General features: G+C 40.1%; 1 protein-coding gene across 1 annotated transcript in view; it reads right to left on the bottom strand.

The window, feature by feature from the left end:
- Nucleotides 1-13,900, bottom strand: part of gramd1ba (GRAM domain containing 1Ba) — a 600,767-nt gene extending 586,867 nt beyond the window's left edge. The window contains exon 1 of the mRNA XM_072238333.1: nucleotides 13,693-13,900. Coding sequence (XP_072094434.1) covers nucleotides 13,693-13,847 — 155 coding nt within the window. The 5' untranslated portion in view covers nucleotides 13,848-13,900. The remainder of the gene's footprint in view (nucleotides 1-13,692) is intronic.
- Between the last annotated feature and the right edge of the window lie 10,440 nt (nucleotides 13,901-24,340).

Genomic DNA, 24,340 nt, shown 5'->3' with positions numbered 1-24,340 from the left:
ATTCTTCCTGTGCTTTACAGACAACTAAACTGGCACTGCTTCATGCACCCATGCTGAGCCCGTCAATTTCATCAACTTTGCCTCCAACTTCCACCCTGCCCTTAAATTCACTTTGTCCATTTCTGACACACCTCTCCTCTTTCTTGATCTCTGTGTCTCCATCTCTGGAGACAAACTATCTACTGACACCTTTTATACACTGACCAATTCCCACAGCCAACTTGACTATACCCCTTCTCACCCTGCCTCCAGTAATTAATGCTATTTCTTTTGCTCAGTTCAACTTTGCTGCATCTGTTCCCAGGATGAGGCATTCCTTTCCAGGACATCAGAGATGTTCTGCTTCAAAGAATAGGGTTTCCCTTCCACCACCATTGATGCTGCCCACTCCCGCATACCCTCCATTTCCCAGAAATCCACACCAATCTCTGACTCTCATAACTACCTCAACTATACCTCTTCCCACCCTGCCACATGCAAGAATGCCACTCCCTATTCCCAGTTCCTCCGTCTCTGCCGCATCTGCTCCTAGGATGAGGCTTTCCATTCCAGGACATCTCAAATGTCCTCTTTCTTTAAGGATTGTGGTTTCCCTTCTGCCGTCATCAATAATGCCCTCACCCGTATCTCCTCCATTTCCCGCACTTCGACCCTTACCTCATCCTCCCACCACCACAACAGGGACAGAGTTCCCCTTGTCCTCACCTGCCACCCCACTAGCCTCCGGATCCAGCACATTATCCTCCGCAACTTCCGCCACCTTCAACAGGACCCCACCACTAAGCACATCTTTCCCTCTCCACCCCTCTCTGCTTTCCGCAGGGATCAGTCCCTCCCCACGGATCTCCCACCCGGCACTTATCCCGGTAAGCGTGAGTGCTACACCTGTCCCTACACCCCCTCTCTTGCCACCATTCAGGGCTTCAAACAGTCCTTCCAGGTGAGGCAACACTTCACTTGTGAGTCTGTTGAGGTCATCTATTGCATCCAGTACTCCCAGTGCGGCCTCCTCTACATCAGTGAAACTTGACGCAGATTGGGGGACCGCTTCGTCGAGCACCTCCGCTCCGTCCGCCACAACAGACAGGATCTCCCGGTTGCCACCCACTTCAACTCTGCTTCACATTCCCATTCGGATATGTCCATACATGGCCTCCTCTACTGCCATGATGAGGCTAAACTCAGGTTGGAGGAGCAACACCTCATATACCGACTAGGTAGTCTCCAGCCTCTTGGTATGAACACAGAATTCTCCAACTTCCGGTAATTCCCTCCCCCTCCCTTCCCCTATCCCTAATTCACTCTGCCCTCTCCTCCAGCTGCCTATCACCTCCCTCGTGGTTCCCCCTCCTTCTACTACCCATTGTGCTTTCCCCATTCCTTCTTCACCTTTCCTGCCTATCCCCTCCTCCACCCCTTTATCTTTCCCCTTACTGGTTTTTCACCTGGAACCTACCAGCCTTCTCCTTCCCACCCTCCCCCCACCTTCTTTATAGGGCTTCTGCCTCTTCCTTCTTCAGTCCTGATGAAGGGTTCCGGCCCGAAACGTTGACTGATCGTTTCCACGGATGCTGCCCGACCTGCTGAGTTCCTCCAGCGTGTTGTGAGTGTTGCTTTAATCCCATATTCCCACTGCCTTAACAGGGATAGAGCTCCTTTTGTCCTCACCTATGACCCCATGAGCCTCCACATTCAGCACATTATTCTCCACAACTCTACCATCTTCAACAACATCCTACCACCAAATACATCTTTACCTCCCCCAACTCTCCGCTTTCCACAGATTGCTTCGTTCCTGATTCTCTTGTCCATTCATCCCTGCCCAATAATCTCCATCCTATCACATAATCCTGCAGGTGACAGAAATGCTACACCTGCCCATTCACCTCTTCTCTTACCACTATTCAGGGCCCAAAACAGCCCTTCCAGATGAGGCAACACTTTACCTGCGAATCTACTGGAGTTGCCCATTGTATCCAGTGCTACCGATGCAGCCTCCTCTACATTGGTGAGACCGACATAAACTGGGAGACTGCTTTGTCAAGCACCTCTGCTCCATCCGCGAAAGTGGAACTTTCCGGTGGCCAACCATTTTGATTCCTATTCCCATTCCGATAAGTCAGACCATGGCCTCCTCTTTTGCCACGATGAGGCCACTTTCAGGGTGGAGGAGCAACACGTCATATTCCATCAAAGCAGCCTCCAACCTGATGGCATGAACACCCATTTCCTCTTCCGATAATTTTATTACCCTCCGCTTTCCTCTTCATCTATTCCCCACTCTAGCCTCTTAGCTCTTCTCCTCACCTGCCTACCACCTCCCCCTGATGCCCCTCCTTCTTCCCTTTCTCCCATGGTCCACTCTCCTCTTATCAGATCTCTTCTTCTCCAGCCCTTTATATTTCCTACCCATCTGGTTTCACCCCATCACCTTCCAGCTAACCTTCTTCCCCTCCCCCACCTTTTTATTCTGTTGTTTTCCCCCTTCCTTTCCAGTTCTGAAGAAGAATCTCAGACTGAAACATCGCCTGTTTCTTCATTTAGATAGATGCTGTCTGATCTACTGAGCTCCTCCAGCATTTTGTGTGTGTAACCAGCATCTTCCATCCAGGGTTGAAATCTCTAATATAAAGTGCAAATAAAATTGGGGGGAGGGGGGGATTCAAAGAAAATGTGAGGCAAGTTGAGTGCCTGGAATGCACTGCCTAGGGTGGTGGAAACAAATATGAAGTGTTCAAGAGACTCTTTGACACTCTTACAATGTGCAGGAAATTGAAGGACATAGATCTTGTGTAGACAGAAACGATTAGTTTAATTACTAATGTAATTAGTTCAACACAACGTTGTGGGCCAAGGAGTCTGTTCCTGTGCTCTATGCTGTTCTAAAGCACTAGGCAAACAAATTTTAAAATGCAACAACCTTTTTTAGGTTTTCTTCCTCCCAGTCATATAATCCCTTTTCAAACCAATGGGCTCACAGATCTGAATTCAAATCTCAGCAAACTCTGTTCAATAATTATACTCACATTGTCGAATGTCAGAGTACGATCAGAAAATCAGGGCTGATTTTCAGACTGTCTACATTCAGAGAGAAAGTTGTGGAACTTGCAGGTGTTTGTCAAAGAGGCAGCTATTTTCATCCTACTCCAAGGATTCTGCCAAGAGAATTCACTATTCCCTTCATAATTTATTTGAATTTTAGTGTAAACAACCTACAGATTCACTTTCAAGGCTTCAGATTTTTGGATTATTGGGACTTTACATCTTAAAGAGGACTAAATCCTAGTGGGAAGATTTGTTAGGGCTGCATGGAGATTGGGGTTAAACTAGAAAGGCAGGGGGATGGGAACCAGAGCGCCAGAACAGAGTGAATTTTTTGTAGAGAAAGACATTGTTAAACCTACATACAAGGCCAGGAATCAAAGATTAAGCATGGTGGAACTAATATCCTAAGTTGCATACAGTATATTTCAATGCAAAGAGTAGTGTAGGAAAGGCAGATGAGCTTATGATATTATAGCCATTAGTGAGACTTGGTTGCTGGAGTGGCAGGACTGTTAAGTTTAATATTCCAGGGTTTCATTGTTTTAGACGTGACAGAGTGGGAGGAATTAAAAGGAGGAGAGAGGGGGTTACTAATCAGAGAAAATGTCATGTCAGTGCTCAAGTCAGGACTGACTGGAGAACTCATCTAGAGAGGCACTATGGGAGGAACTGAGGAATAACAAAGGCATGACCATATTAATGGGACTACATTATAGACCACCCAACAATCCACGGGATTTAGAAGAACAAATCTGTCAAGAGATCGCAGGCTGTTGCAATAAAAATGTTGTTTTAGTCTATGATTTTAACTTTCCACATATTGACTGGGACTCCCATACTGTAAAAGCGCTGGATGGGAAAGAGTTTGTCAAGTGTGATCAGTAGTTTCCTTTACCAGGACATAGAAGTCCCAACTTGAGAGAGTGTGATACTAGATCTCCTATTAAAGAACGAGACAGTGCAGGTGACAGAAGTTTGTGTAGGGGGAACACTTTGCATCTCATGATCATAATACCATTAGTTTCAAAATAGTAAAAAGATCGGTCTGGTCCTGGAGTTGAGTGTCTAAATTGGAGAAAAGCCAACTTTGATGGTATTAGAAAGGATCTGGCAAGAGTGGATTGGGATAGGTTGTTTTCTGGCAGAGGTAGGAGCCTTGGTAACTGGGAGGCCTTCAAAAGTGAAATTCTGAGCTCATATGTTCGTGTCAGATAAAAGGCTTATGGAACATTGGTTTTTAAGAGATATTGAGGCCCTAGTTAAGAGAAAAAAAACAAATGAAGTACTTATGGAGTGTAATAAATGCAAGAGAACACTCAAGGAGGAAATCAAGAGAGCTAAAAGGCATGAGGTTGCTCCAGCAGACAAGGTGAAGGAGAATCATAAAGGTTTTTAGAGATATATTAAGAGCAAAAGGATAGCATGGGACAAAATTGGTCCTCTGGAAGATCAGAGCGATAATCTATGCGTGGAGCCAAATGAGATGGGGGAGATCTTAAATGGCTTTTTTGCATCTGTATTTACTCAGGAGATAGGCACAGAGCCTATAGATGTGAGATAATGTAGCAGTGTGGTCATGGATTGCATACAATTACAGAGAAGGCGGTGTTTGCTGTCTTGAGGCAAATTAGGGTGGCCTGACAAGGTGTTCCCTCAGACCCTGTGGGAGGCTCACACAGAAATTTCAGGGGCCTTTGTAGAGGTATTTAAAACATCCTTAGGGCGAGGTGCCCGAGGATTGGAGGATTGCTAATGCTGTTGCATTGTTTAAGAAATGCTCTAAAAATAATCCAGGAAATTATAGGTCAGTGAGCCTGACATCAGTAGTGAGAAAGTTATTGAAAGTTTTTCTGAGGGACCAGACATATGAGTATTTGGATACATAGGGACTAATTAGGAATAAAGTCAACACTGCTTTGTGCGTGATAAGTTGTATCTAACCAATCTTACTGAGTTTTTCGAGGAAGTTACCAGGAAAGCTGATGAAGGCAAGGCAGTGGATGTTGTCTACATGGACTTCAGCAAGGTCTCTGACAAAGTTCCACATGGGAAGTTGGTCAAGAAGGTTCAGTCCCTTGGCATTCAAGAGGAGATAATAAATTGGATTAGACATTGGCTTTGTGGGAGAAGACAGAGAGTGGTAGATGACTGCCTCTCTGACTGGAGGACTGTGACAAGTGGTGTGCCACAGGGATCGGTGCTGAGTCCATTGTTGGTAAAAGGAACAAAAATGCAAACTATTACAGGGAGAAAATTCAAACATCAGAGGTGCAAAGGGATTTTGGAGTCCTCGTACAAGACTCCCAGAAGGTTAATTTACAAGTTGAGTCTGTGGAAAAGGCAAATGCAATATTGGTAATCATTTCAACAGGAACAGAATATAAAAACAACAAGATAATGCTGAAGCTTTATAAGACACTAGTCAGGCCACACTTAGAGTATTGTCAACAGTTTTGGGCCCCATATCTCAGAAAGAATGTGTTGTCATTGGAGAGAGTCCCAAGGATGATTCCAGTAATGAAGGGGTTATCATATGAGGGGCATTTAGCAGCTTTGGGCCTGTACTCACTGGAATTTAGAAAAATGTGGGGGGGGGGGGTCTCATTGACACCTACCAGATGTTGAAAGGATTAGATAAAGTGGATGTGGACAGGATGTTTCCTATGGTGGGGGTATCCAGAACTAGAGGGCACAGTCTCAAAATTGAGGGGTGACCCTTCAGAATAGAGGCAAGCAGGAATTTTTTTAGGCAGAGAGAAATGACTCTGAGGAATGCTCTGCCGCAGACAGTTGTGGAGGCCAAGACAGAAGGTATATTTCAAGCGAAAATTGATAGTTTCTTGATTGGTCAGGGTAAAGGCTATGGCAAGAAGGCAGGAGTATGAGGTTGAGTGGGATCCAGGATCAGCCACGATGAAATGGCAGAGCAGACTTGATGGGCTGAATGGCCTAATTCTGCTCATGTCTTATGGTTGTTAATCTATACCAATGATCTGGATGATAATGTGGTAAATTGGATCAGCAAATTTGCAGATGACACCAAGATTGGGAGCATTGTGAATCGCGAGGAAAACTTATCAGTTTGCACGGGATCTGGACCAGTTGGAATAACAGGCTGAAAAATGGCAGATGGAATTTAATGCAGACAAGCGTGAGTTGTTGCACTTTGGGAGGACCAACCAGGGGGTCTCACATGGTGAGTGGTAGGGCACTGAGGAGTGTGGTTGAACAGAGGGATCTGGGAATACAGATCCACAATTCATTGAAAGTGACATCACAAGTAGATAGGGTTGTAAAGAAAGCTTTTGGTACATTGGCCTTCATAAATCAATGTATTGAGTAAGGCAGTTAGGATGTTATGTTGAAATTGTACAAGATGTCAGTGAGGCCTAATTTGGAGTATTGTGTGTAGTTTTGGTCATCTACCTACAGGAAAGATGTAAATAAGTTTGAAAGAGTGCAGAGAAAGTTTACAAGGATGTTGCTGGGTCTTGAGTTCCTGAACTATCATAAAAGGTTGAATAGGTTAGGACTTTATTTCCTAGAACGTACAGGATTGAGATGAGATTTGCTAGAGGCATACAAAATTATGAGGGGTATAGATAGGGCAAACGCAGGCAGGCTTCTTCCACTGAGGTTGGGTGAGATTATAACTGGAGGTCATTGGTTAAGGATGAAAGGTGAAATATTTAAGGGGAACATGAGGGGGAACTTCTTCACTCAGAGTGTGGATTGAGCTGCCACCGCAAATAGTGGATGTGGGGTCAATTTCAGCATTTAAGAGAAATTTGGATTGGTACATGGATGAGAGGGGTATGGAGGACTACGGTCCTGGTGCAGGTCGATGGGACTAGACAGATTAGTAGTTCAGCACAGACTAGATGAGCTGAAGGGCCTGCTTTTGTGCTGTACTTTTCTATAACTCTGCAACTCATTTGCAGTATTATTTATTTACTTATTTATTATTTGTAATTTTTTGTATATGCAGTTTATTATCTTTTGCACTTTAGTTGCTTGTCAGTCTTTGCTTGTAGCTTTTCACTGATTGATGTATTTATTTGTACTATGAATGCCTACAAGAAAATGAATCTCAGGATAGTATATGGTTACATAGACATACTTCAATAACAAATTTACTTTGAATCTTTGATCTGTTGTGATTAACCTGCCTTCAACACCTCTCACTGCACACACCCACCTCCTGTCATTCGGTCTCTTGATTTCCAAACATTCCCTGAGTTTCCCCTACTTGTTTATCTTTTCTGTAACTTAAAGCACGTTTAGTATTTTTCAATGCTGGCGAAAGATTATTGACCTCAAACATTATCCACAGGTGCCATCTTACTTGAGCATTGGCAGCAATCTGATTTTAAATTTAGCTTTCTAGCATCTGCAGGTTTTTACTTCAATATTGAAATGGGTAGTTTCTAATGCAAAAGTTCAGACACAAAGCATTTCAAACACTAAAGGAAGCATGGAGAAGTTTTTGAAGATAGAGGAGGCAATGATTTTTGAAGGAAAAGCAAAAACAGTTCTAAATAGTATCAGCAAGTCAGGATCCAAGGATTAATGGTCTGGAGTTTATTTGAATCTGGCAAGTCTTAAGGAGACATGGTGAAAGAAGATGTGAGATTGAAACCAAAACTGGCTTGTGAAAAAGACAGGATAGAAATGACAGTGATTTCAAGAACAAGAAGGGGATGGGGAGGAAAGTGGCAATAAGAATTTGCCAGAGATTCATTTGAAAACAAAAAAAAACCTTCAACTAATTGTATTGCCTCAATGATTATCATCCAGTAGCTCTTATCAGGGGTTCCAAACTTGGGGCCTACAAACCCCTTGCTCAATGCTATTGGTCCATGGCATGAAAAAGTTTGGGAACCCCCGTCTTACATCCATAGTGATGAAGTGTTTTGAGAGGTTGCTGATGAAACATATCAACTCCTGCCTGAGAAACAACTTGAGATCTGCTCCAATTTGCCTACCATCACAACAGGTCCACAGCAAATGCCATTTCTTTGGCTCTTCACTCATCTGGACAGCAAAGATGCATAGATTATGATATTCTTTATTGACTACAGCTCAGCATTTCCTCGCTTGCATATCCCAGTCAGTTTGGATTGGCAACATCTCCTCCACAATCTCCATCAGCACAGGAGCACGACAAAGCTATGTGCTTAGCCCCCTGCTCTACTTGCTTTCCACTTAGGACTGTGTGGCTAAGCACAGATCGAATGCCATATTTAAATTTGCTGACAATACCATTGTTGTTGCCCGAATCAAAAGTGGTAATGAATAAGCATATAGGAGGGAGACTAAAAATCTGGCTGAGTGTTTGCCATAACAACAACCCTTTCTCAATGTCAGCAAGACCAAGGACTGATTATTGAATTCAGGAGAACACTACTGGAGGCCCACGAGCCAGTCCACAGAGGATCAGAGGTGGAGAAATCAGCAACTTTAAATTCCTCGGCATTAATATTTCAGAGGACCTGTCCCAGGCCCAGCACACAAGTGTGCAATTATGAAAAAAGCAAGGCAACACCTCTACTTCCTTAGGAGTTTGCGAGATTCAGCATAACATCAAAAACTATGACAAAATTCTATAGCTGTGCAGTGGAGAGTATATTGACTGACTGTATCACAGCCTGGTGTGGAAAGATCAAAGCCCGTGAATGGAAAATCCTCTAAAAAGTAGTGGATATGGCACTGTCCATCATGGGTAAAGCCCTCCCCACCATTAAGCACATCTATGGGAAACACCTGTCACAGGAAAACAGCATCCATCATCAAGGACCCCCACCACCCAGGACTTCTGCCATCAGGAAGTGGTAGAGGAGTCTCAGGACTCACACCACCAGGTTCAGGAACAGTTCTCACCCCTCAACAATCAGGCTCTTGAGCAAAAGGGGAACTTCACTCAACTACATTTGTTGCATCATTGAAATATTCCCACAACCTTGGACTCACTTTCAAGGACTCTTCATGTCATGCTCGCAATATTTATTGCTTATTTATTATTATTTCTTTATTTTTGTATTTGCATAGCTTTGTGTCTTTTGCCCTCTGGTTGAATGTCCCAAGCTGGTGCACTCTTTCATTGATTCTATTATGGTTATTATTCTACTGCGGATTTATTGATTATGCCCACAAGAAAATGAATCACAGGGTTGTACAGGGTGACATATGCACTTTGATAATAAGTTTACTTTGAACTTTGTATTACAGCTGAGATTCAAAGGATAGAGAAACAAGTTCAGTTGATTCATCACAAAAAGCCAAGGTCTTAATGATAACCTTGAGATAATGGGAAGATTTGGTTCAGTTAAATTTTCAAAGTTTTTTTCCCCCAAACTTACATGGGAAGAATAATCTCTCCAAATAGAAAACATGGAATATTTAACCCACGAGTTCAATCTGTAATATTTTATGTATGAAAAAATGAACACAGCAGCAAGTGTGATTGCCACTTTTCCAGGCATAGTTCTTTGAATAATTATAATATAGCCAAAAGGCCATATTTCACAAAGCATTTTTGGTTGTTCCATTGAATGAGATGAACATGTGAAATAAAGCAAGGGTGGCCCATTCATCCCCTCAAGATTTGATAAGATAGTGGCTAATCTGTTACTTCAGTACCATTTTTCTGGACCAATTCCTCATCCCACAAAAATTTTTAACAAGGATATTTTTAAATTTATTTTATTTATTTAGAGATACAGCATAGTAACAAGCCCTTCTGGTCCAATATGCCCATGCCATCCAATTACATACATGACCAATTAAACTACTAACCCATGTGTCTTTAGAATGTGGGATGAAACTGGAGCGCCCAGAGGAAACTAGGTGGTCACATAGAGATTAAACAACCATGAAAAGACAGCAGTGAGAAATTAACCTGGATAGCTGGTACTGTAATATCGTTATGCTAACCGCTATGTTACCGTGCCACTAATGGCCTAATTGTTGACAGCATGAAGTTTCAGGAAAGAATTTTCATGCAATGTATGTAGGAGGCAGTCAAGACTAACCTTTTGATAACAGTTGATAAGCAAGTGATACATACATTTTTAAAATTTATGAGTCTCTTAAAACAAAAGCTACAGAACTTGAGCCATGGTTATGTTTATGTTAATCTGATTTGAATAAATTAAATTTTATGTTAATAAGTTCAAAAATCCTTTTAAAATAATAATGAAGAATATAGTGAATACAGTCCTTCTGCAGGACTCAGCCTGAAACATCAACTGTACTCTTTTCCATAGTTGCTGCCTAGCCTGCTGAGTTCCTCCAACATTGTGTGTGTTGCTTGGATTTCCAGCATCTGCAGATTTTCTCTTGTTAATGAAGAATACAGTATTGAAAAAATTATAGACATTTGCAAAGTTATTCATATTTCAAATATGACATCTCAAACATACCAAAATGTAAACAATACAGACCAAAATAACTACTGATCAATATAATTCTACACAAACTAAATGACACTGTAATAAAACCAAAATTTTTGTACCTGCATCAAAAGTGTGCAAAATTATATATCAGCCATGATGTAACATTACATTGCCTTTATATCTCACACGTCAAATAAATTACATTTATTCTTCAGCTGTAAAGTCAAAATTAAATGCTTGTAGTTTAACATTCTATGAAGTTACCTGAATTTTATTATCAGTGGTACTACCACCTAAGAGTAAAATAAACTTTTAAAATCACCCGAGTTAATGTGCTCATCACACAACTATTGACATTAATTCACTACAGGATCCAATATTTTCAACTTTTCAGTTTCCCAAGGTGAACAGTAATTACTCTAAGATAAACACAGATGCATTTTGCTATCAGTTTGCTATTTGAGATTCTTTTAATTATCAAAGTATATCCACCATAAAGATACAAAAAATGTTTAAAATTATTTGAAACTGGATCAGTATAAGACACCAAAGAATAAGCCATTTAAATTTTCTTTGAATTATTTTTGCTCTGTGCACATCAATTCCTCAAAATATTTTCACAATTTCAGTTTCACGACTGATTTTATTGCAGCATTCTACTGCTTGGGCAATATAATGTTAGTCATATGAATGCAAATACCTCAATTCCCAATTAATTTCACCTTGACCAAAAAAAAAATCAGGACTACACAGTTCTCAGGGTATACATTGCTGATGCTTTTGTTGAACTTCCCTGACACAGTAAAGAAATCAACAAATTTATTCAGGTCTTACAATAAGTTCAAAGACAAAAGACGGTGTCTACAGTTCATCTAAGTACAGTATAAGCTTAAGTGTGCTGACACGAACAAAAAATGTTGACATTAAATATGGAGGTATATTCTTCTAAGAATGCAAAATATACAAAGCAGCCCATTAATTGAATATAATTTCACAAAGGAAAATCAAACAGCAGCAGATTTAGGACCATAAAAACATGTGAGCATGAAGATGAACCCTACAGGCTGCTGGAAGCATACTAGTCTGTTCTAATGGCATCTTAAAATTCCTAACCACCCATTGAAGGCACCCAGCATTTAAATAACTAAATACAATTTTAAAACAGTTTATCCTCAAAGCAGTTAGCTTCGTAGAAATGTGTAACACATTATTGACAGTGGTCAAAATCATACATTATTTGTCTAAAATTTCTCAAAGGCCTCACATCCTTCAAGCTCTGTGTTCCATAATAGACTGTTCAGAATACCTTAAAAATGCTAGGATCTGCAAAACACATATTACATGATATAATGTGTGAACCACTGTCTTGCACACGGACTTCAATGTTACACTACCTCAAAATCTAAATCTACTTTCTCCCTACCATAATAATATAGCATTTAGAGATGGTAAAGATTAGCTTTATTCTTCATATGTACATCAAAACATACAGAGAAATGTATTAATTGTGTCAAGGACCACAGTCCTAGGATGTGCTATGGGCAGCACACAAGCATTGCCATGGTTCCTGCACCAACATAGCACGCCTACAACTTACTGAGCCCACCACATACGTCTTTGGGAATATGTGAGGAAACCAGAGCACTTGGTGTCATGGAAAACGTACAAACTCTTTACAGAAAGTGGCAGGAACTAAACTTCAATCACTGATTACTGGTGCTGTAAAGCTAACTGCTATGCTACTATGTCACATTAATTGCCCTGGTACTTACTATTAATGGATTGCTCCATATTATTGAAAAATATTAACTGATATCTTTATCAATCATTTTAACTAAGGTTCATTATCACTAACTGGACCAATGAAAGTATCGTGTACAGATACAATTAACAATTATAAAATGTTAATTACATCATGAATTTCAGATGACAGCATAAATAACAATTGATATTAAGTATATTACTAAAAAACACCAAATGAAATTACAATACTGATAAATAACTCAAAGTATTCCATCATCAGGTCAAGGATGACATCATATACATGAACAAAACCCCAAGATTAAAATATTTTTATTTTAAATCACGCTGAGAGGATTTGAAATTCAAGGTTACCAGTTATTTTAGTCACATGTATACTTCTGCACTGATGAGTTGAAGATATTGCCAACATTACTGCAAATTAATTAAAAATGAATTGTCAGCCAAGAGAATGCATACTCAGCATACACCATCAAGTAACACTGCTACATACACTCTTATTTGCTTCAGTAACTCATTGAAGTACATTTTCAGTGGTATAGGTGAACAAGAGAATATTGAATGTGTAATAAATATGTACTTCTCAAAATATGAATACTGTACCTTTAGTTCAACTACAAATAAATGTTCTGAAGAGAAAATCAGTTACAATTTAAATGCCAATTAAATAAAGATTTGTTTACAAAAAAAAACTGTCAAGACAACTCCAGGAGTTTGCTTTGCATTATCACAACTTTGAAATGTCTCTGTTGTGGGATAACTCTGTAATAATGGGAAATTTAACTGTAATCATTTTTGATTTTATTAGGTACCCAAAAAAAAGCACATGTTCCCATAGATCCAAAGTATAAATCTAAATCCAGTGGTGGGAATACAAGAACGTGTGGGAAAAGTTAGAGGGCACCAAGATGTAAAATCACAAATTTTTCAAAAGAGAGCAACATCAAATCATAATGGCATATGATAGTTTGTAAATAGATCTTAACAGAGTGACACAGATTTTAAATAAATTATTTTGAAGTATGTTCACAGTGGAAGTATATCCCCATTGCCACATATGCAAAACGTGCCAAAAAGGCGGAAAAAGATGACAAGTTTAAACATTACAGTACCTGTCCAGATATAATATTTGTTTGATGGACAATAACAAGACAGGAACTAAAATCGGATTCAACTTCGCAGTGCTAAGAATTAGTTGCAAAAGAACACTACAACACGCTACGATAACAAAAAGCTTGCAGTGCCGTTTTCCTATAAACCACCAACTTGTCAGAAAAGTTTAGCATTATTAAAAACTAAACCCATGCCAACAAAGCTCAGTGTCCTTAACACGGGAAAACCTTTGGGGATTTGCTCGGGTTCAGCACGCCAGGCTTTGCTTTTTATTAAATACACCACCACCACCAATCAACCACCCCCACCTCCTTCCACCAACACTACCCACCATCTGAGACTTGAGGAACCCAGCGGGACGAAACCCACCCCCTCCTACCTGGGCTGCCTGAAGCCGGCTGGGGAAGGCGTTTTGTTCCTCAGATGTTGGACCTGCTGGAGGGACCTCAGCGAAATGTTCTTAAACAAACTGTCCTCAGCCGCGTCCTCCAGCTTCAGCTGAGGGATGATGTGACCCGGGTTGGCGAAAGCCATGTTATTTTAATTTAAATCAAGACAAAACTGAAACTGAAATTAATTGTAAAATATTTTCTCTCGGCCAATATCCCTCACTAGCACCGGAGCCCTCAGGCACGGATGATGGACTGAAGCCGCTTGCCGCCGCGCTTGCGCGCGCACATGCAAAAGCCGCCGAAGTCGAACGTTGAGCGCGCGGCCACCCAGCTGCAAATCGCGCGCACGTGCCATCGCCTCGCGGTCCGGGTACCTGGATAGCGTGCGTTTCCTTTGTGACTTGTCTAACTTTGCGCCAACCTTGGTGCCCACGTTTACAAGTGAAATAATTTGATTCTGTCTATCCTCTAAAGATATAGACGCAAAGTGCACTGACCAACTGCTGAGATAAGTTTTCAAGTTGTCCCATTTATACTCTGCTTATCTCATGCAACCATGTGTTTACAAACGTATTATTTCTTCTCTCAAGGGCATGGATGTATGACGTGACACAAATGTAGGTTTTAAGTCGAACTTCGTTTATTTCGGATCCCAAGCAAATGCAGTATTTTAATTTTGTACAAATATACCACGAACTGTAATTTATTGAGTAATTTTAAGTGTTTAATTTCAATGCTTTCCCTGAACATAAAACAAAGTGCTAGAAGTACTATATTTATAAAGGAAGAATTACACACCCCAATGTTGTCATAAGTTCATAAAGTCACATAACACAAAACAGGCCTTCAGCTCACATCAAGCATTCATTTTATACTTGCAACACACATAAAAGTTGCTGGTGAACACAGCAGGCCAGGCAGCATCTCCAGGAAGAGGTACAGTCGACGTCTCAGGCCGAGACCCTTCGTCAGGACTAACTGAAGGAAGAGCTAGTAAGAGATTTGAAAGTGGGAGGGTGAGGGGGAGATCCAAAATGATAGGAGAAGACAGGAGGGGGAGGGATGGAGCCAAGAGCCGGACAGGTGATTAGCAAAAGGGATACGAGAGGATCATGGGACAGGAGGTCCGGGAAGAAAGACAAGGGGGAGGGGGAAAACCCAGAGGATGGGCAAGGGGTATAGTCAGAGGGACAGAGGGAGAAAAAGGAGAGAGAGAAAAAGAATGTGTGTATAAATAAATAACAGATGGGGTACGAGGGGGAGGTGGGGCGTTAGCGGAAGTTTGAGAAGTCAATGTTCATGCCATCAGGTTGGAGGCTACCCAGACGGAATATAAGGGGTTGTTCCTCCAACCTGAGTGTGGCTTCATCTTTACAGTAGAGGAGGCCGTGGATAGACATGTCAGAATGGGAATGGGATGTGGAATTAAAATGTGTGGCCACTGGGAGATCCTGCTTTCTCTGGCAGACAGAGCGTAGGTGTTCAGCAAAACAGTCTCCCAGTCTGCGTCGGGTCTCGCCAATATATAAAAGGCCACATCGGGAGCACCGGACGCAGTATATCACCCCAGCCGACTCACAGGTGAAGTGTCGCCTCACCTGGAAGGACTGTTTGGGGCCCTGAATGGTGGTAAGGGAGGAAGTGTCAAGGCATGTGTAGCACTTGTTCCGCTTACAAGGATAAGTGCCAGGAGGGAGATCAGTGGGGAGGGATGGGGGGGACGAATGGACAAGGGAGTCGCGTAGGGAGCAATCCCTGCAGAAAGCGGGGGGGGGTGGGGGGAGAGAGGGAAAGATGTGCTTAGTGGTGGGATCCCGTTGGAGGTGGCGGAAGTTACGGAGAATAATATGTTGGACCCGGAGGCTGGTTGGGTGGTAGGTGAGGACCAGGGGAACCCTATTCCTAGTGGGGTGGCGGGAGGATGGAGTGAGAGCAGATGTGCGTGAAATGGGGGAGATGCGTTTGAGAGCAGAGTTGATGGTGGAGGAAGGGAAGCCCCTCTCTTTAAAAAAGGAGGACATCTCCTTTGTCCTGGAATGAAAAGCCTCATCCTGAGAGCAGATGTGGTGGAGATGGATCAATTGCGAGAAGGGGATGGCATTTTTGCAAGAGACAGGGTGAGAAGAGGAATAGTCCAGGTAGCTGTGAGAGTCAGTAGGCATTTTATACTTGTTCCATTTAATCTTCTGAAATTCACATCAACTGCCTCCTAGGTTCTACAGTTCAAGTATACACTAGGGGTACCTTGTGGTTGCTTATTATCTGACCAACCTCCAAGTCTTTGGGTTGCTGGAGGAAACTGGAGTACCCAGGGGAAACCCTATCAGCTACAGGGAGAACATATAATTTCCAGACAGACAGCAGGGTAGGTCAGAATTGAACCTGGGTCACCTTTGCTGTGTTGCAACTATACCATTATGCTGTCTTTCTTTACTGTTTAGATTGGAAGTAATTATATTTCCAATTTTTCTTTTATCTTTAATTTATTTTCCAGCAATTTATCTAGTTTCTTTTCCTAATTTAACATGTAAGCAGTTTGTGCCATTCGTTTAATGGCAACTCTGCGATAGACAGTCCCAAGCCCGCAGCAAAAGGGGATGGGTTGGACATGGGGCTACCAACCCCATCCCATAAAAACCCAATGCTACAGAAATGTCATCAGAAGCTCCAAAGAGCTCATCCCTGGGAGACAAAGGAACTTTGCCTAGAAGACATATGAAGTCATGTGTGAAAGCTGAAACGAGGGCCAATCAACCTCCTATCATCCCAAAACAGAGGACTCTGGCGAGCTGCTGTTAGTGGCGTCTGCCCCAGTCGGGGTGATGGACTTAAGAAGAAGAATTTAGTATGCATAAATATTGTCAGATTGAAAGATAAATTAAAATATGATTTTTGTATAAAACAAAATCATCCTTAGTCTCTAAACATTGTATACTTGCTTTAAGTATTATAGCAAGTATCATTACTGACAGCTCATTTGAACAATTACTGAAATGTTATTTTATATGTTTTGCAGAACAAGTTTCAGAAAGAATTGTTTTCGTTTCTTGCTTCCTTGATGTGAGATTCTCATGCTTTATTCCAGAAAATAACTTCAGCAGTAAGAATAATAAAAGGCATCTCGAGTCAACAAATGTAAATCATCACGAATATGTATGCATATTCATTAAAAAACAATTGTGTTCATCACTGTTCATGAAGGGCAATGTTATTTGAGCTATTAAATTATATACCACATACCTGGCTGATAAGCCAATACCTATTCTTAATTGTTGTTTTGATCTATCAATGGATGCAATGACTTAGAATCTTACCATGAGGTCAATTAAAGATATAAGAAATGAAGCTAGAGGATCTTATGCAAGTTGCAGAGAATTCAACAATTTACACTCTGAAGATTCCTTCTTCTCCAGCCCTTTGCCTTTTCCATTTATCACCTCCCAGCTTCTTACTTCATCCCCTTCCCCCACCCACCTGGCTTCACCTACCACCTTATAGCCGTCCTCCTTCTCCTCCCGCCACCTTCTTATTCTAGCATCTTCCCCCTTCCTTTCCAGTCCTGATGAAGGGTCTTGGCCTGAATTGTCAACTGTTTAATCATTTCCATAGATGCTGCCTGACCTGCTGAGTTCCTTCAGCATTTTGTGTGTGTTGCTCTGGATTTCCAACATCTGCAGCATCTTTTGTGTTTATAATTCACATTCTGGATTCTTTCTACATTACCTGCCTAGATAGCACTTACATAATGTTCAATCATGCAGCTATAAATGAGCTGTCTATGCAGTAGGAAGTTTACATACTGCCTGTGAGTTTTACTTCTCCGTGGCTACAGAGAATTTCCGCGTCAGATTCTAGGATGGTATAGGGAACCTAACTCATGAATCATTCATCAGTCTGTCTTAGCTGAAGTTCCCACACCATCCCAACCCATTAACTCCTACTTCTCCCAAGGCTAACACACATGTCCTGACAAAGGGTCTCAGCCTGAAACATCCACTGTACTTCTTCCTAGAGATGCTGCCTGGCCTGCTGTGTTCACCAGCAACTTTCATGTGTGTTGCAGATCTGCCCACCCAGCCTAACATCCCCAATACAACTACCGATCTCAAGGCTACCATCCACCATTTGCAAGCTTGACCACCATTTACATCTCACGCCACCAGTCATAAGCCATATACCACAGCTAGATCAATGACCCAGCTTTCAAACCTATCTCTGATGATCAATCCTACACCAACAATACCTAGCAACCAACCCTCAGTGTAAATTCTTGATCCATCAGTTGGCTCCAATCCCTTTTTGATTTCTCACCAAGGCCCCAAGCAAAAGTGATTTCCTCAGGCAATGCTGGACTCCATACATGAAATGCTTTGAGTGTGTAAGTTTGACAATCGAACGTGGCACCATAGAACTTAAATGCAATTGAATTTCCAGTTAATGGTAAGCCAACAAAAATAATGTTGATTGGCCTACCTTGAAAAGTCCAACTAAACAAATACTTTTGATGAAACCTCCACAACTTGAATTCCATTGATGCCATTCCAATACTTTTAAATAGGCCACTCAATAATGCTTAATATAACAGGCCACTGTTAAGCCACTTAATAAATATTAAGTTATATTTGTAAATATTACTGTTAAATAGGGCACTTAATAAAACAGCATTGCTAGTTTCAGATTTTTTGATACAAGGATACATCTGCATATTTGATTGTTCAAATAATCATTAATAATCTCATAATATGATTCAGCAAAAACAATGAGTTCTACTAGTGTTCTGAATGAATGTGTTCTCTTTAATTATCACCACTAAAGTCAGATAAATTCTCCATTTTTCCCATAATTGTTCTGATATTTTGTTGCCACGTTTGTTTACATAACAGCCACTTGACTTCAAAGTAATCAATAGTACAGTGACACGTTATTATGAAAGATATCAAGGCACCACATGAAGGCAAGACATTTGTCTTTGAGTCAAAGAGATATAGAGCTATGCAGCACAGGAAAAGGCCTTCTTTCTTGGAAAATTAAGACACAATTAGACAGGGCGATGAAGACAGCTTTTGGTATGCTTGCTCTTATCAGTCAGAATACTGAGTATAGACATTGGTAAGGCCACATTCGGAGTACTGAAAACAGTTCTAGTTACCCTGCTATAGGAAGGACGTCGTTAAACTGGAGACGGTGCAAAACACGGATGTTTTTGGAACTGGACAGCGTGGATTAGGAGAGTCTGGATAAACTAGGGATTTTTTCTCCCTGGATTGTAAGTGGTTGAAGGTTGACCTTATAGAGGTTTATAAAACTCTGAAGGGAAATAGTTTCATTCCTTTCCCCAGGGTAGGAAGAGGGCTTAGGTTTAACTTCAGAGGGGAAAGATTTAATAAGGACATAAAGGGAATTTTTTTCACACGGAGAATGGTGGGTATATGGAGCAAGCTGCCAAAGAAAGTGGTAGAGAGGTACAATTATATTTAAAAAGACATTTGGACAGTTACATAGATAGGAAAGGTTTAGATAGATATGGACCAATCACAAGTATGAGAAGTAGGGCTGAACATGAACCTGTTGAACCAAATACTTTTACAATAATTGTGACAGGTTTGATACAACAAAAATAATATTGTCCCAACAATGTATCTTAACCAAAATTTCTTTTACCTTTTTGGAAATTGAAGCTTCACAGGAGAATTATTGCTGTTGATTTGTGTGATTAACAACTCCATAGCAGTCACTTATAATCTTTTTGAATAATTTATGTACTGTAAGTTAGGGGCAACTTATGTTTGAATCACGTCCAGGTTTGTGTCATTGATTGATTGGGTCTCTGATACGATTGACAGAGTGAGTAATGGCCACTACTCAAGACATCAGGGATAGTTTTAAATTCAGCAACTAAAGTTGTCAAAGTGTTCCAGTTATCTGTTGTATCAACCTGACAATAGGGTCGAACAATAAGGCAGAGCAGCTTCAATAACAAAACGGCAACTTGTTTCCTTATTTTAACCATCTGCATTAGAGATGTATGGTTAGTATATGCAGAGTGGGAAAAAGTAATTGAATTGCTATTTTTAAGACAAATACAGAAAAGCCCAAGTTTGAAAATCCAAGCATTTCATTAAGATTTCAGAGAAGTAAGCTTGTCATTCTTTTGTCTGTTTCTCTCCAATTGATCAGTAACACCGAAATAAAGTTTTCATATTAATTTTGGTTTGCTTATAATTAATCAGCTTTTCAACTTCCTTGCATTAGCAAAAGAAAGAAAACAGATTATCTTTGACTAATTTAGATTTTCAATATCTTTCATTCTGTCCACTCCAATATATTGTTCTGAACTCTGTAGAGAAAGGTTCCATTTGATTAATGTAACTGCATCTATAACTCATCTGACCTTGCTCATTCCAGGTTAGTCAGCAGCTTGAGGGAAAGAAAATTGTCTAATGAATACATATGAAGTAAAATATTACTGGTTCAGTTTACTGCTTAAATACTTTCATTTTACTAGCCTATAATCTAAAGCTCTGATATTTAATTCACAGCAAATCCCCAACATCTGGCACATGACAAGTATGAAGGATTGTGATCAGGATTTTCATTAGCATTCAAATAATTTAATATTTAAAATAATCTTAGTAGCAGTGAAAAGGCTTTTAATATGACAACATAGTAGTAGATTAAAAGTTCATTTAACTAAGTTCCAGATTTTGGCCAGCCTGTCTTCATAAAGTGAAAACAAAATCAGAGAAAATGTCATTACCTGTTCATTACTTTCTTAATACTAGTCCAAATATGTCATAAGCAAAAGCTTGGAATGGGTCACTTTCAATCTAACAATGTTACATAGATAAAGGAGCACTTAAATGTATTTAAAAATATAGGAAATAACAAAAGAGAAGGCCTATGAAAGGATGTAAGCAGGAGTGTTTAAATGTCAAAAAGGACAAGTAAAGAAACAAAAGATGGGTCTCGAGGAGCAGCAAACAGTAGCATTGTTACCAGCATTTCCTCTCCAAAATCTTCAGTGTGGTGGTGGAGACCTGAAATTAAATTTGGTTCCAGAATAATCTAAAATGCCAGTTCAAGTATTAGATGCTGATTCTTGAGCTGTGTCTGAATAATGTAGGAGGCTAAGGAAAGAGTAATGAAAATGGTATGGTATAGTGGTATAATTGTAATAGGAGTAGAGTGGTGAACTGACATGTCACCAAGACAATTCAATGTCAAGAACAGAGATAATTGTCGGGTGTTTGGCAGAATTATCACCCAAACTATGTTTGACCTCCCCACTGTAGAGGAGATTGCATCTTAAATGGCAAACACAGTACTTTCCAATACATAGAAAGAACTATAGGCAAATCACCAAATCACCTGGAAGAAGTATTTGGAATCCCTGACGAGATTGGAGAAGGTGAAATGGTGATATTGTATTTCTTCTAATTGCAAGAGAAACTACATCGACAGTGCACAAGTGTTGTGTCTGTTATATGTGTTGCATGTGGCCAAGTGGTTAAGGCGTCAGTGCTGTATACTGATTCAGTTATTTCAATTTACAATTTCCCTAAACCTATCTTTTGAATTTTATTTATGTGCCTGACTTGCCTATTCATCTTCCTTTTCATTTCATCATTTGTTCCCCCTCCTCATCAGAGACTTTTCCTTTAGGTCTTGCAACTCTTTTCTTTTTTCTGTCCACCTATTTGCTTAAAGCATGCAACATGTTGTATTATCAAATGTCTCCATACATAACAAAAGACCAATAACCTGAAATGTTGAATCTCCTCTTCACAGACATGCAGATCATCTCAGAGTGCTGCATTTACAGCATTTTCTAACCATGCCAAGTATTTAGTATCATTTATATGTTTATTGCAACAGAAATGATAACATTTACTTTAATCAGCATTATTGTACATAGAACATACAGTAGATGCTCATAACCCTGGGATAATATGAACAGGAACTGAATTATAGATATAATTAATAAGTAGTCAGGCTCCATATGACAAGAGATAGAATAAACTCAAAGAAATACAGATTTCCAAATCTCATTTAAGACCATAAGACATAGGAGCAGAATTAGGCCATTCAACCTATCGAATCTGCTCCAACATTTGATCATGACTGATTTATTTTCCCTCTCAATTCCATTATCCTGTCTTCTCCCTGTAACTTTTGATGCCCTTACTAATCAAGAACCTATCAACCTCTACTTTAGATATACCTAATGACTTGGCTTCCACAGCCATCTGTGGAAATGTATTCCACAGACTCACCACCTTCTGGGTAAAGTAATTCCTTCTCATCTTTGTTCTAAAGGGACATCCTTATATTCTGAGTCTGTGCCCTCTGGTCCTAGACTCTTCCACAATTGGAAACATCCTCTCTACATCGACTCTATCTAAGCATTCAATATTTGGTAGGCTTCAAAGAGATCCACTCATTCTTTTGTAGATGTTGAATGGTAATTAGAATTTACGAACTTAAATCCTCTACCAGAAAATTCACTGGGCTCCCATTTGAATATTAGCTCTTCTTTCAGTTAGTCCTGACGAAAGGTCTCGGCCCAAAACGTTGACTGTACCTCTTCCTGTAGATGCTGCCTGGTCTGTTGCGTTCACCAGCATCTTTTATGTGTGTTACATTTAAAAGCCTGCTGTTATTCTCGTGACAAAATTATAACTACAAACTGCTCTGTAGAAGAATATCTTAAAAAAACAATGAAGCCAGGAAATTCTGTGTTAGATGAGATCCAGCAAAGGTAGAGAGATGATTGTTTTATGTGAGCCGATCATCCCACAAAAGCTTGTTGCACAAACTGCATACAACAAAATGGTGAAGTTGATCAATGCAATTTTCCAAGTCAAACAGATCTGGAAGCAAAAATTAAGAAGGGGTTCCAACTAACCACAGAACTGTGTAGTTAGTATGCTGTCCTTGATGTACTAGTTTTTTTTAAATAGTGAAGTTCTATGGCTAATTAGAAAACTTAGAAAGTCATGGCAAACTATGAGTGGTAATGAAAAGAAACTAAAAGTGTATTTGAATAATATGAAGGTAAAGTCTCAAAGCTGAAAGAGAATGTTTACAAACATAATGGCATGGACCAACCCAGGAAACAGGGGTTTTTAACCCTTAAAATATTGGCATGACATTTTTTGGAAACATAGTTAGAGTTAAATATTGAGAAAGTTCCAAGCAGCAGTGGCCATTAGTGTGGATAATGTAGGCTTTAATTAGGGCCTTAAGATTAGGGAAGAAAAATAGAGAGGTGAAGGTGTTTTGGAAAGGATTTTTAAAAATCTGGGACCCAGGTTGGCACAAGTTCACAAATACAAAACATCGAAGGAACAGAAAGATTACAGAAATTGTGAGTGTGTTGCTATGGCATGAGCCTTTGAGGTTGTAGAGGAATTAAATGTAGAAGCAGAACTTAAGTCTGCAGGCTTTACCTGTCTGAGAAATAATGTAGATGAGCAGGAACAAACCTAATTGTTGAGGAGGGTAGTGTATAATGGACAGAATTTTAGCTGAGCTGAAGAAGAACAGACACTGAGAGAAGGCCAAAATCAGTTGTTGCTGGAGGAGATTAGAGATTTTAGCAATCAGAGATGAGATAAACACAGAGGATAAAGAAGTAGAAAGCTTACTGCGCGATCAAGGAGAGTGCTAAAGTACTGCATATAACAGAGGTCAAAATGACACAAACATTGTCAAGCTAAAAGGACATCTCTTAATCTAAAGCTTTACATGTTACAGCTGTACAAGATGTTGGTAAGGACACACTTGGAGTACTACATACTGTTCTGGTTGTCCTACTGTGGGAAAGATGTCACTAAACTGGAGTGGGCGCGAAAAAAAAGATTTAGGAGGATGTTAGTGGGACTCAAGGACTTAATTTATAAGGAGATGCCGTACAGCTAGGACTTTTTGACCTGGACTATAGGAAGCTGTGAAATATGTTATTGAAGTTTATAAAATAATGAGAGGCATAGATAAAGTGAACAGCCTTTTCCCTTTTCACATTATATCCAAAGCAAGGGGGCATAGATTTAAAGTGAGAGGGGAATGATTTAAAAGGTACCCGAGGGACAACATTTTCGCATAAAGAGAGCGTGTATATCAAATGATCATATTTTAACCTTTTGTTGGGCTAGTTTTACTATCCACTGGTAGATTCATCAGTTTATTTATACACTATTCCAAATGCTTGTATATTGAATGTCATAAGTAAAAGATCCTGCATTACAACCTATCATGTAATATTGCCATGCAAGTAATATGTTATAGAACATAGAGACATGACATAATGAATTATTGCTAATTGATGATGCACTACCCTCTGAGGACAGAGCCTTATCATTATCATATTAAAATATACAACAGTCAGGGAAAGTTGCATAGTGTCTATGAATGAATTATCAAGACAAAAATGTTATATAACAGAAAAGTAATGCCTCATGTCAATAAACTAAAAGAGGAAGGATCATTTGCTACCTTCATGACTTACAAGGAAATTCAAATCTACAAGCTCACTTGTGATGCCTGACCATCCAAAAACCAAAAAAAAAGAATGATTTATGGACACTTACATCTGTTAAGTGATCACAAGCTTGATATGGTAAATGATAATAGAAA

Source organism: Mobula birostris, chromosome 20 (assembly GCF_030028105.1).
Source record: "Mobula birostris isolate sMobBir1 chromosome 20, sMobBir1.hap1, whole genome shotgun sequence".
NCBI lineage: Eukaryota > Metazoa > Chordata > Chondrichthyes > Myliobatiformes > Myliobatidae > Mobula > Mobula birostris.
This window is presented reverse-complemented; position numbering and strand designations above follow the sequence as displayed.